Source organism: Saccoglossus kowalevskii, chromosome 7 (genome assembly GCF_978046115.1).
Source record: "Saccoglossus kowalevskii chromosome 7, keSacKowa6.1, whole genome shotgun sequence".
Classification (NCBI taxonomy): domain Eukaryota; kingdom Metazoa; phylum Hemichordata; class Enteropneusta; family Harrimaniidae; genus Saccoglossus; species Saccoglossus kowalevskii.
In genome coordinates, this window is record NC_140647.1 from 21,539,953 (window position 1) to 21,555,473 (window position 15,521).

General features: G+C 35.1%; 1 protein-coding gene across 1 annotated transcript; it reads right to left on the reverse strand.

Moving 5' to 3' along the window:
- Window positions 1-918: 918 nt before the first annotated feature.
- LOC100373882 (solute carrier family 23 member 1-like) lies at window positions 919-13,160 on the reverse strand. The gene is made up of 14 exons (XM_078013044.2): window positions 13,050-13,160; window positions 12,070-12,169; window positions 11,326-11,460; window positions 10,367-10,524; window positions 7,685-7,773; window positions 7,527-7,588; window positions 7,107-7,288; window positions 6,887-7,007; window positions 5,569-5,725; window positions 4,501-4,754; window positions 3,197-3,326; window positions 2,859-3,002; window positions 2,177-2,272; window positions 919-1,931 (listed from the first exon to the last, which is right to left on the reverse strand). Exons 2-14 carry the CDS (start codon window positions 12,109-12,111, stop codon window positions 1,648-1,650), a joined length of 1,854 nt encoding a protein of 617 aa, XP_077869170.2. The 5' UTR covers window positions 12,112-12,169; window positions 13,050-13,160; the 3' UTR covers window positions 919-1,647.
- Between the last annotated feature and the right edge of the window lie 2,361 nt (window positions 13,161-15,521).

The following is a 15,521-nucleotide window of genomic DNA, read 5'->3' on the forward strand; positions in this document are numbered from 1 at the left end:
CTTGTTAGGACTATCAATACTTTGGTAGAAGGGCCTCAATAATGGATTCCATTTTACAGGGGCACGTGGGTTGTTGAGTGCAAGCTTGTCTTCTTATCTAGTGAGAACTACTGGAGTAGCTGCACATTCGTGGAAGACGTTTTACTTGCAAGAACCCATAAAGAAGTGTGAATTCAATGATATAAACAAAACAGAACATCAGGTAGCTATGCAAATAATGAAAAGATTAACAATAACAATCACTTCATTAATAGATCAACAACTAAACATACTAAAAGTAGATTTGCGTATTCCGCACTGTGAAGAATTCTTAAACCTTAATTAACCATGATGTTATAGTTGTATCTGTTCGGCGATTAAAAAGATCGTCCGACGATAATAACACGTTTTCACATTACAAGGTGGCCATAGGAACACACAATGAACGTAGTTTCATTCTATATAATTGTCGGGATTGTACTAAACACTCGCTTTTCTGAACTCACTCGCTTTAGTCATTCAGTTCACAGGCTGTGACATAGTGTATTTACTAGTTAATAACTAGTACTAGTTATTAACATAATACTGACAACATGCTGTCAAAAAACAAAACGCAATCCTGATACACTGGCTGGTAACTTAACGCGCTGAAAGACCTGAGAAAATATGATTTGTGAAATTATGAATAATGGAGTCGTGTAAACAGCGTACACTGCGTCTTGCCATAAAGAATCAGCCCGGTTGGTTCTTATCACAGCGATATCAGTTCATTTTTCAAGTACTTGGGTCTATATATTTTACATCATCAATTAACTTATCTGTATTTGTCTGTGTGTAATCAACAAGGCTGTGTCTTCTTATAGTTGCTACACATGCAACTTTTTTCTAATTGTTTGCAAGATTGTAATTATTATAAATAAGTATATGACTGAACTGAAGTACATAGACACAGATATTATGTGTTTATTTGAAATATGTGAATACCCAAAATACTTAGTTAACCTACTACAGATAAATTCTTGTGTATTTGTATACATTGTATTATTTTATATGAACATTAGATCTCTTGAATATACAAGACATGGATACCATAGTAGAATGTATTAGTGGAAGCTTATTTCCTATATCACTGTCCATTAATTTAAGTATACAAGCAACTTTTTTACGAAATCAAATGCATAAAACGATATTTTTTAGGTTTTACAGGCGATTACGTACTAGCATAGTCATTTTGTCTGATTGAAAATTCTTTGTTATTATCTTTGAATTATGTAACGACTCATGCCAATTATGCTGACATTCGTTATTGCGCAGGTTATTCAAATAAAGAAGTTATTCATGTAATACACTACTTTGTATTAATGATCAGATACAAACATGCTATCTAGACATATGAGTATATGAAGTGAAAAAATAATGTTGCTACATTTGGCAATGCTAATCTATAAATTGTGATTTCTGTTTTTTGAAAAAAATAAATAAACCCGTTTTAATATTGAATCCAATACTTAACATATTAGATGACCCGATACATTAAAAGAAAATATCAAGACACACCCTATGATTAATAACCAGAAGAACAATGTTAAACAAACTCGATATTATCAATTTATCTACCTATGTATGCAGATGTAGACATTATTTGGGAGACAGCTATGTTTTTTAACTTTATTCTGTTTGCTCTACCAACATTGGTGCTACCTCTTCGTCTTCACTGTCGTGTTCACGTTTACACTTATTGCAATTACACTTGCACTTCATACCAATAAACGTGGGACATACTGGCATGTATTTCGTTATGTGTGCCCATTTGTGAATCCAATTATTTCCAAAGGGGAACTCATAACTTTTCAGGACTTCTTCTTTGACGGCTTGAACCCTTTCCTCATTTTCACCATCTGTCTCAACATATAGCTTCCTCCACTCTATAATGCCACGCTCGGCTTCGGTGCCTGGAGAGCAAGTAAAGAAGGGACGTATGGTAGTCACAATTTGTATAATGTGCATAAGCCAGTATTAACGGGTATTGAATAATGTGACTAATTGGTAATATTACAAAAAATATAAAAACAAAATTGTCAAGCTGATAAGATTGAGTCGAAAAACACACATATGCATGTAATGTCTGAGTACTGTTCTCAAAGTTTTGCCACGTATGTTTCTAAGGCATAATAAAAGGCGTCCTCTCTCGACTTACCGGGGATAGTATTGTCGAATAAGAATCCAATCATTCCGCCAATAAACATACCAGTACTTAACAGTACTGTTATAATCTGATCGAGTTCACGAACACCTAAATCAGATTGTAAGAGATAGCATTGAGTTATGTAATGAATGATTACATTTATGGATTTATCACATGACAATCGACGTAAAATACTGTTGTTCAGCCATTGTCCAATCAACATGTCCAAAAATTGAAGATTATACCCCACAGCTCTTTGAGATTGCGACGTATTTAGCAATATATCTGGTTAGGTTATTTATTTGTTATTTAACAATAATGGAAAATGTTTAATTTATAAGGTATATTGCGGAAATATTAACAAACGTAAAAGTGAAACTAACCTACAATTAACAACATACCCAAGTTAATAGTCGTCAAAGAGAATTTACAAATCCAAGACAACAAAACAAATGATAGACAAACAATTACCTAGTACAATACAATCTCACAAATAACTGACAATCCATTCACAAAAGCAGAACAAGACAACTGACAAGTAAAAACATTAGATAGCCAAATCATTGAGACATATATAGACATGGTATACATGAAGTGGCGTCCGTTATTTTGTAAAGAGTGAATACATATGTAATATGTACATACGTATGTAACACATGTGAGTCATAATCAGATTGTTTCTGGGGGTATATACCTGTGTCTATTATTCCCTCGTTATTTTTCATCCAAGTCGGAACGAGTATACCCATGAAGAAAGAGAATCCTATGATGAATAAATTCCGCGATGAATTCAAATCAACGAATTGTAGATTGGAAATTCCAACAGCTGTGATAATGCCTTTGAATAAAAACAAACAGTGATAAAAACATGTGGTTGATTTAGGTTTGATGGACACACTTACAGTCGTAGCTGCGCTTTTGTATCGAATATTCGAGACATAGCAAGCAATTGTGTGCAAAGTATCATCCGACATTCATTGTTAGTTAAATAAGTTACATTCTAGTGATAACATGTTAGTAGATACCACCTACCAAATACAATGCAGAACATGCCACCCAGTATGGGATCCGGGATTGTTGCAAAAAACGCCCCAAATTTACCAAACATTCCTAAAAGCATCATTATTACAGCGCCCGCAATTATTACAATACGACTTCCAACCTGAAATAAACACATAAATCTAGGATAAGCAGGTTATTCAAAATTGGTGTCGTAATTTTTGTAACTATTGAAAATATTGAACATGAAAACACAATAGGTAATTTATTTAACTATGATATTTGCTAAACAGAATAAAGGTTGATGGCCAAATTTCCCTAGAAACAATGACATATGATAACCCCATAACTTAAAACTTCACATTGGCGGCCATTTTGAATTAGAAATTGATGAAATAATCGATTAAAATAAATTGAATTAAATTACATTACAGCGCAAACTGAATCAACTTGACAGTGGGATGTGAAGGTAAAGTTATAAAAAAATATTATCATTGTTGTTCACAGTAGAGGTGTTTTGCCAATCAACGACAAACTGTAAGTTTGATGGTAACAAAATTATAACATTATTATCATATAATTATCTTGGTCTGTTAACATCTTTTTATTTTGGTCTTCCGCTAAATAAAATATTGTAGTTGTGTCAGTCATTTGGTACTGTAGTAAAACATGGGCTTATGAATCATGTAATTTTTTTAATTGGTGTAAATAGTAGTGCCAACACTAGTACTTGGTGAACGTGGGCGATTACCACTGGGCATATAGTTTAACTGATGTATATCATACAAGTCTTTTAAATAGAAAATAGTAGATAGCTTCATGCGTGCTATGCTATGTTGAAAAGGAACTACTGGAAAGAACTAACGTTTGTGACGTAACATTTTTGGGTCATATTTACAAAATGATTAAGAGACTGTTTTCATCAAGAATGGACTTTAGTACTTGTCCTAGACTCTGACATATGTCTCTTCTTGAAACAGACTGATTAGCACTTTATTTATTTATTTATTTATTTATTTATTTATTTATTTATTTATTTATTTATTTATTTATTTATTTTTTTTTTTATTTTTTTTTTATTTTTTTATTTTTATTTTTTATTTTTTTTTTTATTTTTTTTTTCTATATTTCAAACAATATCTTCATTCACAGTAATTAGAGTGAATGTACAAGTCCAAGAATTTTAAGACGTCAACGGCGATAGGTGTACATCACATAGTCTACGAGTTATAATCTGAATTAACAGCAATCACGTCGTTCAGCCCACTTATATAATTATCTATACTCATCGCGGGAATACATACTTGTTTGTAAAAATATTATTTATTTTATTGTACCTTAGTTATAGCAATAGTTCCTGTGTTTTCAATATATGTTGACGTGCCATTTCCCGTTCCCCAAACACCTGCCAGTATGCAACCGATACCTTGAACAGCGATTCCACGGTTAATGGCATGCATAGGAGGATTGGGCGCTCCAGATAACCTAGCTGATGCATAGTAATCGCCGACCGATGTGACAATAACTACGAGCACAGCAGCAAACATTCCAAACACACCAGCCAAGCTGACAGTTGGTAACCCCCATTGACCTAAAAATAATATATGTTAAATTTTATTTCGACAAATTTATTATTTGTCAATATTTGAATCTGTACGCCAGACCCGTTATTTTCCATAATTTAACATGGTTAAATAGTTTATGCGAAATATTAATATTCAGAATCTCGGCGTATTCAGTTAAAGTGTTTTGTTGTGACTTACATTGTTTTATCCAGTTCTTTATCAGACAAGTTTATTCAATAGATTACTTTTAACAAACGTACATTATAACTAATTGCTTTAACCGACAAGAACATGCCTGCGTTCATATACGTCTTCGACCCAAAAATGATAACTTTTTAATCATTGATTGTTCTGATATATTTGTAAAGACATTAACAATAATTTTGAGTAACTGATTCATCTGTGCATGGCGATGCGCCAAACCCAGGAAATAACAGTTTGAGAGTCATGTATGCCACATAAGTATCCAAACTTTCAATTTCACATAATAAAATTTGGTAAAACTAGAGGGTATTATTATTGAGCGGCACCACAAATTAATGCTACAGATGACCGCATTTACTATTAATTAGACTGAAAAGTGTAGTGACGCGATGCAGTTGATTTGGTTGTTACTTGTTTGTTACTTGTATAAAGTAATCAACATTTTAAATTATATAATATTCCAATAAAATGTCTTTTTCTTATGTATTAAATTTGGTAGTATTATTCAGTAGTGAATAGAAATTACAAATATTTAAATACAGTTTTCACCACATGCATTACAAAAGATGTGATGTAAAAAGTATTTTCAAACCTCATTGATTTGATTTTATCATTTATTTTATCTGCAGTTCTTACCTGGATATGGAAAGTCAAACCACTTGGAATCAGAAAGTAAGTTCAATCTGGTATCCGTGCGTGCCTGGTATCCATATGACTCTGGATTATTTGGTAATACTTCAGCGACAGTTAGGACGTAACACAGTAACCATGCAAACGTTATAGCAATGACAACCTAAAAATGTTAATAATGTATTAAACATGTCACTGCGTATACGCAATCTGATGCGATTATTAGCAACATTCGCATTTAATTTTTTTTTTGATGATTCATTAATATTATTGGGTACGACTTCAGGTCACGGCATTGGGTGTTACTTGCAACGCAAGGTGGAAGCACAACTACAAGTTTAGTTGCAAAGTTGTTTATTTTCATTTCACTACGCAATCAACTCAAATTGGTGTGGTTGATGTTCGTTTGTGATCTAATTTAAAAAATATCAATCTCCTTTGAATACAAATTTAGTGTTTTCTCGAATATTACTGGCAAAGTGGTATACCGACACCGCCCGAATAAACAACGCCACAATGAGCAAATTAAGTATATATACTTCCAAATAAAGGGGTCGCTAATCTGAGATCGCATAAAGGTTTAATTCAGGCGACAGGTAAAATGGTGTACAATTAAACGTTTGATGATGATACGATAACCGTCAATGTCAGTAGCACAATTACAACGCACTAGCCCGCTGTTTCACTTGTTTCCTATCGTATACATTTCACTAATTAAATCTCTCATCGCTAGGTAACCTTGAGTTCCCGTGTCGATATCTCTGCACAATAATTGTTTGACGTTCGATCATTCCAACGTTTAAAATTCATTTGAAGCTTGCAAATGTGATATTAATTACATAATGGTTTACTCTGGCGCTATTCCAAACTCGTTGTGTGTGCACACTGAAAGTCGAAATTTCAGTACTTTGGATTAGTAAACCAGGATTTTCACCTGCATGCGAATCATCTATTTTTAGGCTAAACTGTCAAAAATGTTCACCCTGCATTCTCTCTCCGTCACGCAGGAATCACACTCTGAATCGTAATACCTCAATTTTTACAATTTCAATTGGCTAATAACTGCAACATAACACCTATTTCAAAGCATTTTGATGTGAGCAAAGGTCTAGAGAACCACTGGTAACATCCTGGGTATTGCATAGTAAACTAATCATTGTAGCTTGCATCTGCTCGCATGGCCGAAACGGAAACAATTGGAACGAATCGGATGGCAATTCTGTCCAAATAAAATGTGAAATTTCACAATGTGAAAATGTAATTATGTGTGACGTGTATGTAAACTATTGCTTTTTCTCATACTACACAAACCGAATTAACTTACAGGCAAGAGTGTGAATAGTGGATATGTTGTAACGTGACACCCCTCCTTTCTAGTCCATACGCAACAAGGAACGTATATATTCTTCATATACTGCGAGAATAAGATAACCAATACCATAGTACTGTGACGTAATAAAATGCAAGGTAATTGTGTGTATGGACAAAACTTAATACGGATATAATGAACAGAAACTGCAATTTCAAACATTATGTATACTTACAGAAAAGATATTCCCCAATGTGATCCCGCGAGATGTCCTGCGTCTACGAATAGCGATAGACCAACCAGCGAAATGGTGGGTGCAATAGCAAGAGGACCGGTGAAACGTAATAAAATTCCAACAATACCGGTAAAGCCACTAACCACTAGAAAACATGACGCAACAGCAATGGACCCTTGTATCTGAATGGGAACATGACATTCTTTGGTAAATTGTAGTGTACCGAATCAGGGGCGGATCCAGCAAAATGTCCAGGCTTCGTTTAAAATTTACGGAGCGTAAATCGCAGAGAAGCTATGCGTAATCCAGATGATATGAATGGTCGTTTTGGGGGCATGGCCCCCTGCCCCCCTCTGGATCCGCCACTGTACAGAATGCACTTAAAACTTTGTGTAATATTTATAAAAACGAAATTCGTACTTCTCTCATTCTCACTTGCCACAGTTCCCTGCGTTCACCACTCGTCATATTGGCGATCGTTTCTGGAAAACCAACACATTTTATCCATTAAAAATGGAATGTACGTATAAACAGGACGTTTATTATTTGGTTTTCGATATTTCTAATAGTGTACGTACCTGTGGCCGGACAACTCCACTCGGGTAGTGCAAGAAAGGCCAGTGTCGCCACTAAGAACGCGAATGAACCTCCGTGTACTACAGGTAATCTGTTGAAAATAAGCGGACGTAATAAGTAATAATACAATAATAAAACGTCTAAAATGGATACTGGACATGTGATTGTGATTAGATTAGATATATAAACGAGCAGAATGCACGTCTGTTATGCACGGGGAGATGTTTTTCTTTTTCTTTTTGTTTTGGGTTTTTAAGCTGAACATTTTTATAACTTAATCAATCTGCTTTAATAATTGGAAATTATGTTAACAACAGATGAAAATGTCATAAAACAATCAAATACAATCAGGAGGTGCAGTTTGCTATCAGAAAATCGGTATATAAAAGTAGGTTAAAATTATCAAAACTGAACCAGGGCTTTAAAACTGTAGAAATACAAAACATATATTTAAAATCATTACAGGTTTAGTGTACTAGAACTTTGTATATGGACCTGCACAGAATAACAAAAACGCAGAGAAAATATAAATGTTATACAGTTATAATGTGCAATGGTTCGTTTTGATGTTTCGTAATAAAGAATGTTCATAAATTCAAACGTTTTCAAGTTGTACAATTGTGTGGAGGTGCGTTAATGAGCGTCACGTTATTCCTTGCTGTGCTATCCTCGGGGCGGAGCTACGTCACGGACGTTCTACGTTGCTAAGACGCGCACCACTCTACCACGTATTTCTATGGGCTCAGTGAGCGCTGCTGTGGAATGCCGGTCGAGCCGGTGAAAATTCGAGAAAACAACACAAACTCAACTTTGAAGTAATCCTGAACAACCAAATTTATATATGTTATACATGCGAGACTAATCTTGTTACACTGTTCAGGGGAGTCTCAACAACCATCCCAAAGTACCGTTTTCTGAGAGTTTTTGGCCTTTGTTTTCACCGCGATGGTTGCCAGGCGGTGAAAATGCCCGGATGTCCGCCCCCGAGGATTCCATGTAGTATTGACCATACTAATTCAGATATTCAATGATTTATAAATATGTATAATTATTTATTATATATTTATTTTTAAATATATGTAAAATTATTTATTTCTATTATACATTTTATAATACATACGATTCTAATCAGATTGTTTGTTGGCCATGCTAATAAATCAACACGAAGCACAGTTAGCATATTGTTATTTTATATTTATGCATTAAAGATAAGGTAAATCTAGACCATATTGAAAGTTGTTTTACACTATTATGAGGTTATTACGAGAATACCTCAAAGTATGCACTCAGACAGTACAGTAATAAACAAATGGCAGACACCGCAACGAACGACAGTTTTGTATAAAACGACGCCCTCACAAGGCAGTATCGCGGCTATGAGGCAAAGGATTGTGGGGTAAGTGTAAAGTCGATTTCCCTGATACGATTACGTCCGACCTCCGAAAAGTTCGATACGCGTTTCTTACCATTTGCGTAAAGCAATACCTATGGGTAGCAAATTGAATTGCGACTACATAGGTTTGTCAAAGATATCTGGGTTATTATTTCGTACTGTTGGTGTACAAGTAAAGTATACTGTAAACATGTTGATCGACGGTTCTGGTGTTTTTAAGTTTTGCAATGTCAATCGTCTTTTTGGGCACCATAGGGGATTCGAAGCAGAGTTTTAGACGTAATTTTCTAGCGTTGAGAAAACTTATACATATATGTAAGCAATTTATCTTGGTTATATATTATAATTTCCCAGGGCTCCTTCCCGCCTTTTTTTTTACGTGCATGCACATATTTTTGTTCACGAGCAAGCCATTTACATATTTAACCTTGGGGGCTCAACTAATAACTAATGGCTGGTATCTTGACGCTGTTACGTTTCACCAGACATACTTAGTGTCGTCGGTTCTAGTAAAGTTTACGTTTCTCTGTCTCATTTGTTTGCCCACTGTGACCCCACATAATGTGGCAATACTACAATTAACTCATAACAGACATACAATACAATTATCCGAATCACGCAACAATGGATCACAGTTCACGTTGCGTTCTCAAACAATCCAACATATAGCAATATTATGAACAGAGTTCGGAATCAATTTATCTAAATTCCCAGAAATACAAAACAGAATAAACATATTTGTATCGGGACTAAAATCGTTTTGTTTATAACAACCAGGGGAATTAACGAAATAATTTACATATCTTGAGGAATCAGTGTTGAGTGATGTGCATACGACTTCTGGGCTTCCGAGATTCCCAAATTCACTAGTTTTTTGTCCAGGATAAAATTCTGAATCTTTCATTTTGTCTAGCATGTCAATCAGATTCTTTTGTTCAAACGTGTTCCGATTTTTTCATTTGTTTTAACCAGTTTTATCCTGTATTTATATAACGTATTGTGACATTTTCTGCTCTGAATTATAACTAATGCACCTCGAAACCAACGCCAACCATTCATTGACGGCTCTAAAATATATCGCTTTCAAAACCGACATTAAAATCGTTTAATAAAACATATTATAGGACAAATCATCGGTATTATGTATTATTTGGCATACGTCTCGTACAATCTACTTGAATACTATAGACTGGCTTGTTAGTGAATCGCGTTAGCAGGTATGTATACAAGAAATACAAACACACGTATTCAACACACGTAAAACACAATAGAAGAAATATAATATATTTACCTCACACCAAACAATACTTGCAGTATTGTAACCAGACCAGATACAAAGAATATGGTAGCTATGAGTTCGCTGCGTACGGGATCAGACTTGGTAATACATAACGCATCGGCTAACAGCAGGGATATAGCTACAGTCGATCCGAACATAGTCAAATAATGCTGTAAAGATATAAGCTTATGTAAATTGCAAGACCGAACTAACAGGAGAAAATCTCCAACCAAATGTTAACCATGCAAATATATATATCATGGTTTTAGTTGTTTAATATACTAAGTTGTGACAAACTGTCACTGTCCATGAAAACATTGCGAGATTTAATGAAGTTTTCAATAAGTGAATAATTTACATTTTTATCGAAAAAATACAACTTTTATTAAATATTAGCATTATTTTGTGAACATTTTTATATCCTTTACATATGTCAAACCACATTGATTCCTGCTCCATTATTATTAACCATATATTATACAACCAACCCTGTTGACCATATTTACGGAACAATGTTGGTCGGTCGGGTCTCGTATAAATCTTAGAAATAATAACTGAAATATTGTTTTCCCGAGAGTCATTTTTGTAGATCTTCAAAATTGATAATATTGTGTCTAATTTATTTTGTTTGTAAAACGAGTTGAAAATAGAACCGAAGCGCATAGATATATTTCTCGACACAGTGTTACAGTATTAAATTTACATGATATGCTTGATGCGGTCTATAACATTCGCTCTAGTTTTGTATGTGTTTAAAATTGTTGTTGTAAAACAAACGGGCATTACACTTGGTCTAATATTCGTTGAGCTTTACTTAGATACTGCTGTTTTCAGAGCACTGTAAGAGAGTCGAAACACTACTGTACGACATACGACTGTAGTATAACAAGTAAGTAACCGAATAGTTCACTTTGCGGTAATGCTTCGGTGACAGCATTGGCATCAAAACTTATACAGTTTATACATTTTACCTGTAAACCAAGAAGTAGTGATAGATACCATGGCGGGAAATCTGCGACGCCATAAGTCATGTCACCTTGCATGGTCTTCAGAATCTGTTCAGCTTCTTCTTTAGGGGTGAGTTTATAAACCTCATTTTCTTGTGGCTAAATATAATTAGGAATTACTAGAGATGAACTAAGTGTAGAACGCACCACCAGTTAAACGGGTGTTGTGAGGACGTAGCCCAAAGCAGCGCGCCAATGTCCCCTCGTTACTTATGCACTGGATATTTTAATATAATATACTAGGCAAAATCAACTTTCAGTCCAGTTGCTTTCAAGTGTTCAGTGGGGAATTATGGACAGCATTATTAATTTTCTCTTTCTCTTCGTCAAAGTTACAAACTAACAGGTCAGCAAAATAATCAACCAAGAAATTGTCTCCAATATTAAATATTAAAACATACTTTGGAAGTAGCATAAAGTTGTTTCATTTGGAAGTAGCATAAATAAAGTGAGGGTATTGCAAAATTCCATAATCAAGTTAGTCCAGATTTGGGAATTATTCCGACAGTCAGTCCACATGATTGCTTGCAAATGTGCGAAAAAAACTTGGCCCTGCCTTCTTCCAACAAACCGACGGCGCCGTTCAACTGATAATGTGCTGAGTGGGATTAACTATTTTATGGAGATTACATAGATTTGGATAACATGTTATTCAGATGGATGAACTTATTTATGATGCTGAGTCTAGAACTCATACTATACTTTTACCTGAGTGTCTACATTGTCTCCGTCTTCTAACGTCTCGGTCATTTTATTATTTATTTTCAAACGTGAGAAAATATGTTCAAGTGATCTCTGGACATGAATCCTAAATATAAAAACGCAATGAATCAGACAAATATATAAAATAAAATGTTCAATGTAGAGAACACATTTCTGGAATACAGGATTGTAAATAAAAACTAGAGACATTTATCTGGTGTATTTACAAATTATATTAAACAAGAGAATAGATAATCGTCACATTATTTTGAATATATTTTAGGTTCAAATTCAAAATACTATGCAATTTACCATGGCCACATACAATTAAACAAAACTGTCAGGTTTCACTGATAAAATCTGTCAAGCTAAATCGTAGGGGTTTAATAGGTTATTCAATTTTCATAGGTAGATTTTTATAAATTAATTTGTTTGGGATGTCAAAAACAAAGTTACAATGGCCACTGGGCGATTGTTTCTGCCCAGATTAGCTTACAATAAAACCCTAATACTCTGTGCACTGATGACGTGCGTGGTTTCAGTTATTTTAGTGCCCAAGGCTATATTTGAAGGTATATTCACAAAATCCATCATGAATACCTGAATTGATGAAGAATATACTGTTTAGGTCACAAAATAATGTATATATGTCGAATACTTGATATAATGTATGTAGTGTTTGTTGTTAGTGTATGATATTACTCGGGAGCATTTCCATAATATTATTATCATGGTTATCGTGACCTATCAGTTAACATATTTGTATTGAATTGTAATAAATTCATATTCATATATATAGATATATTTTCTCGGGTAACGTACTTTTTATCGAACTAAATATCATCTAGGGTATCTTTCCGACATTACTTTAGCCGTAAGAACAAGCATTTAATAAATGGGCCGAATACGTCATACCATATTAAGGATATTGCGGCAATTCGTATGTACATGCTCGAAACAGCCATGGCAAAACAATATTTACATACCTCACGTCGCTGTCCTTACTTACACGTACTCTGCTAGGTGATTATACCCCACGAAATAATTTCATCACACTATTTTACTGTCATGTCCTCCCAGTATCTCTCATATTTAATTCAACCAGTTATTAATTTGCATATATGGGAATTAGAACATCCACTCTATTTTAAAGCTGGAACAGCTATTAATAGATATTGAAACCTGTACACTGGTCAGCTGGAAATCAACAGTAAATGCTATACATTTTGGCTTTTGGCTAAAGCATACTTGTAAGGGGTGCGGATAATATCTTTATTTACGATTGAGAATGATTTTTGGAGGGAGGGATTATATCGAGAGGGTCTTATTTAATCGCTTACAGACGCATCAAAACATTTACGTATAGCATCGAGTTTGCTCATGCAAACAATATAATAAAAAACTGTTCACTATGTCAAGTAGTTGTTGTGGAATATAATATTAAATGTGCATGCTAGGTGCATACAAGTATCTTTATACAATTTAATCAAATCCTTTGATCACAGGTAGTCGAATACAGCCATGGAATGCGTTTTACATACGTTTAGTAGTCCCGCGGCAGGCATCGTGTTGGCCCACGCAGAAATGTATTTAAAGGAATAAATGACATACGGCCCCGGTCATTGCATCAACAACTTATTGTGGGAAGTAACACCAACACGTTGTCACCAGGTTGGAACTTCCTATCCCGGGCCACCCTATTATAGTAGTTTTTGTATCTAACCTTTGCTTTAGCTCAGTTAAAATTCTTTTGGTACACCAACCCTACTATATATACTGGCTAATGCACCAGCAACCACCTCTGAAGTAATTTTCGTCAACACTACAACTTCAGGATACCGTGAAGCATAGTCTATAACAGTTAAAATGTACCTCAGTCGCTGGACTGATCGGACCAATCAGATCCATAGCTATCATTTGAAATGAAATTTAATCAAAGGCATATCGCCTAATGATACCTTGCTAACACTACCCCTAGGAGTGGTCTTGTGACTTATATCACATGACCTACCTGTAGTCTTCTTAGCACCCAAATGACCTGCGAAAACTGACTCATGAGCAAGTGCTAGTACCTTATCACGGTAACACAATGTCACAAATAACTGGGAACGCACGCGTCCTCTATCAACATGAGATGACTGAAAATAACTTGTTCAGCCCCTTGCTCATCAAAAACCTTGCCCGATTGTTACGACCTGTGATCAACTCCTCACCTGTACTCACTAAATTTTTGACACGCTCTAATGTAGAATCAGACTGCTGTGCATCTCACACTGCATCCACAGTAATATGTTTTTTATCACCATTAGTATCAACCTTACTATGTAAGTCCTTATACTCAGGAACTAAAAGCCTACATAATGGCTTTCTCTCAGCTAATTTCTGAGCCCTAGTCTGTAACACCCGTACAACATCAACACTCACTCATTCACAACCACTCCACTAACTGAAGGCTCTCTTATCTCAACACCTGGAGAACAACCTTCATCCATATAGGGCACACTAGCCTGACTACTAGTAGATGTACAACCTTCATTAGCTAGAGGAACACTAGTCTCAATACCCGAAGGAAAACAACCCTCACAACCAGAGGGCATACTAGTCCCATCACCATTATTTCTATTCCGATCACATGCCAACATAGCAGCTGACTTAACCTGAAGCTTGGAACTTTTATAACACTTAGGACAACTGACAGCAGAGTGATTTGGATCACTACAAATATAACTTAGACTGGCCAAATCGACCTTGTCCTTTACCTTTCTGATCTGTGCTCCAAAACTGACCTTTCTGACTCTGACTACCACCTTGAAACTGGCTAAATTTCAGATTTTTATCACCTGTCCGACTACGTGCATTTCTAAACTTAACTGCTAAGTCAGCCATTTTTTTAAATGACTTGGGTGATCTTTCACCTATGAAAATGGACAACTTATTACCAAAAGTACTCCTCAACTGATCTCTCATCACAAACTCTTTAGCTTCTTCAAAACTCTTATCAACTTCAGACAGCTCTAACCATTGGTAAACATAACTACCTAATCTGCCCTACCAGTTTGTAATCCCTTTCTATAACCTTCTTCATTCATATCATAACGCTTCAACAAAGCTGCCTTTACAACATTGTAATCAATGGACTCTGCTGCAGACAATGCAGAATACACACACAAAGCTTTGCCTGTCAATAATGCACTAAGATTCATAACTCTCACGCGGCCATTTCTGAGTTGCAGCAAATCACTCAAACCTTAAAATGAATTTGTCCATCTCGTCTCTGGTCTCATCAAACAATGGTAGCTTTGAACCCTTAAACTAACAATTGGCTGAGCCATGCTGTCTTCCTTTATCTTTCTCTATTGCCTCATGTTCTCTGTTCTTACGTTCAGTCTAACATTTAGCTGCTCTCTCATCCCTCTCCTCACGCACATGCTCTCTCTCTCTTCTCACGCTCTGATTGA